Consider the following 3,369-nt stretch of genomic DNA (forward strand, 5'->3'; position numbering starts at 1 on the left):
GAAAACGGTGTTGAGGTATTTGAGTAGTCTTTGATAGCGTTTTGTTTTTTACTGTTGTTATTTTTAAGTATTTTCTTTTGAATACCTTTACTTGGGGGTTTCATGAGCAAGTCAGCGAGCAGCATTTTGTGTTTGCACAGAAAATGCAGGCTGTTGGGTTCTTCTGTTAGGAGTGCTGCCTTCTCACATGCCCCCTCCGTTCTGATCCTCCGATCATGGTCACAGAGTGGAACTGGCACGGGCCATTCTTTGTGATCCTGTGCAGTCTCTTTGGCTTCATAGCTGTCACTTTTTTTTCTGATTAGGACTTGATGCTCTGCTGGTGGTCTCCCTAAATCCAACTTCCAATGATGATTTCTCAAGCTTCGAATTTGGAAGAGGTTTTGATTACAGGACTCACCTGACCATTGGAATGACAACGCTGGGAAAAATGCTATCGAAATACGTGGTAGGTTGTTGGGTGAAAACAAATCCAGTTATATAGAAAACGCATAAGAACAACATTGGAAGCTTTGAGGGCATCTTCAAAGACTGTCCTTGTTTGTTCTTCTCGGTGGCATGGCAGGTCTTTCGTGTAGGGCAGCAGCTGGCACACTGTGGCTTGAGAGCCATGTGAGACACTTTGGGTACATACATGCACCTCTGAACTAAAATTGAGATGAAAATACAACTATCAGAGTTTAATTTAAAGGATATTGGTTTCTAAAAATATACTTATGGCTCTTGGATACTTTTTAACTTGCTGGGAGGGACAGAACTGGGTCTTCCGTCTCAAAAGTTTGCCAACCCTCGATGTCGGAAGAACTGTGGGAGTCCAGAGCACCTGTTTTTGACGGAATATACCCTTCCATTCTCAGTCATCTCAGTCGACGAATGCATGCGGGAACCACAAAGCATCACCCAAGCCCGCATAAAAAAAAAAGAAATCCCCCAATAGATTTTAGTTTTAAAATCTCAGGAACCAAGACACCATCCACCCCACACCAAGTAGTCTTCTGCCACCTGAGCCTGCACCTGTCCAGGTGGAGGGTACCTTCTCTATCAAGACAGACTGCTTCTTTGGAGAAGGGATTGCCACCAAAGGTTACTCATCCAGGGCCCTCCTTGCAGCATCCGTTCCCTGTATTCTCTTCAGCCTCCCTCCAACCCCCAAGGGAGAGGATGGGGTTGGAGGTGGTGAATTATGCTTTGTGACTTTGAATAGATTCCTTATGTGATGACCTTCCTGACAACTGCAGCTCACTCAGGTTTGCTTTTGATGCAGGGTAACATTGCAGAAAGGACCTGCTGCTGTACCTTCTGTAAGTGTGCAGGACCTCCAGGAGCGCCCGGCATTCCAGGATCCAAAAGCATCAAGGTGCTGTGTTGTGGTCATCCTATCTGACCTCCTGGGCTTTATTTGGTGTGGAAAGGACTGAGGCGAAGTGGTTTTCAGCCTCTGCTCAGTGCTGATGTAACTGCTTTGATATAATTGTATGTGACTCTTATGGTGGGGAAAAAGGTCTTTTGATACTGCTACCAAGAATAGCTCTTATTTCTGTCATCAATCTCTGGTGACGTTGCTTCTTAGATTTGCAATTTATACTTCTGGGCCTACGTTAGTCAGTTTGAAGGTGACAAAAGGTATTAATGGGGAGAGTTGTTCTTAATCAGCGATGGAGCAAGACTGAACTGCAAAAGGAATGGATAAATATATCATGACAGTTCTATTTGCTAGAATATTCTACAGAGGGGAAAAGAATGAACAACAGCTAGACACAGCAGTTTGAATAAATGCTATAAACACCATCATAAGAGGGGAAAGCAAAGTTAATAAAAGTTTAAACTCCAGAAAACCTTACTAAGGGATTTTAGGAATTAATAATTAAGTAGTGAAGTTTTGTTGTTGTTGTTTGTTTGTTTTTTAAGCCTGCCCAAAGGCAGTGAATTTTACTCATCCCAGGGGCTGGGAAGCCTACAATTATCTGGAGCTCCGGCTCATCTGGGGTCAAAGCGCTCTGTCTGCTGGATCAAGGAGGTTAAGCACACAGGAATCTTGGAGTCTTCCTCATAGTGAGAGTCCTCTCCCACCTCCTGCTTTTAAGAAGATTCATTTTCTACCTAGTAGGATAGCAAAACTAGCCAATCCCCACCTTAGAGGCAAAGATTTTATAATCACAATGAACCCTGTTCACAATCACTCACAACTGAATCATACAATCCTATCAACATCTTCCCTCACCTTCTCTAACCCGGCCCATAAGAAACACGTCCAATCTGCCTGGACCCATCCAGTCGTTAGGGGGGAGTTACACAGACTGGGTAGAGATCCCTCTCAAGTAAACCAGTGTACCATAGGCACCATGATTGCTTACCGGCAATGCTCCACTGCTTGGCCTGGACAATGACTACACAGACGTTCACTTTATAATAAAGCTGCACCTTTATGTCTTCTTCACTCTCCCGAATGGGTTGTAGACACCAAAACAACAACAAAAAAAAGGATTTTTATTTTTAAGAGATCACATACAAGGCTTGTGGAGGAGCTCTTCTTTGCCCGACTTTTTCTAATGCTTTTTCACGTGCTGCTCAGTGCGATTTCTTCTCTCACTACTTCGCGCAGGTCAAGATTCAAATTCTGTTCCATGAGCACCCCTTCTGTGGTATACTGAGTCAGCACCTCTATCAGAGGGTGGGGGACACAGCCTCAAATGCAACCTTGTCGCAAATAAGCCATGACGCAGTGAGGCTGTGCGTCGTTGAGCGAGAGATGGCTGCAATTTAAGTACACTGGGGCCAGAGCTTTGTACACAGATGCCACCCCACCCAGGGTACCCTGGGGAGAAAGGCCCGGCCCTCTGCTTCCATCAAGGTTACAGCTCAGAAAGGGCTGCTCTGTGGTAAAACGTGGGGTCGCCCACATGTTGAGTTGCAATCAACAGCAATGAGAATCTTGCTGTTGGGAGCGGTGGGGGTCCCGTGTTGAATTCTCACCTTTGGCAAGGTAAAGGCTGGTTTCATCATCAGCCCCACCCCCCACCCCACCCCATCCTCCAGGCTGAAGCATTACTAATACACTGAACAGGCTTCAGAGGAGCTTCCAGAAGAAGGCGGGCTCAGGAGAAAGGCCCAGTGATGTTTACAAAAATTAGCCACTGAGAACCCAATGGATCACAGTGCAGTCAGATCCACAGCCTATCTTAAGAATGACACCCAACCGAGCAGCAATTCATTCTACTGCGCATGAGTCAGGGGCTAGCAACAAGTCCTTATGCTATCTAAAGTAGTACCACCAATAGATGAGGTGCTGGTTAAAGGAGAGGCTCTGAGTGATCGTATGTTTGATATTTTCCAGGAGTTTTGTAAGGATGACAAGTATAGGGAAGCTGG

At 45.4% G+C, this 3,369-nt stretch overlaps 1 protein-coding gene across 1 annotated transcript in view; it reads left to right on the plus strand.

The window, feature by feature from the left end:
- Positions 1–3,369, plus strand: part of COL6A5 (collagen type VI alpha 5 chain) — a 149,102-nt gene that overhangs the window by 49,136 nt on the left and 96,597 nt on the right. The window contains exons 11-12 of the mRNA XM_045297696.1: positions 306–448; positions 1,265–1,357. Coding sequence (XP_045153631.1) covers positions 306–448; positions 1,265–1,357 — 236 coding nt within the window. The remainder of the gene's footprint in view (positions 1–305; positions 449–1,264; positions 1,358–3,369) is intronic.

Source organism: Echinops telfairi, unplaced genomic scaffold (assembly GCF_000313985.2).
Source record: "Echinops telfairi isolate 266 unplaced genomic scaffold, ASM31398v2 ScPeMD7_7420;HRSCAF=8458, whole genome shotgun sequence".
Lineage (NCBI taxonomy): Eukaryota > Metazoa > Chordata > Mammalia > Afrosoricida > Tenrecidae > Echinops > Echinops telfairi.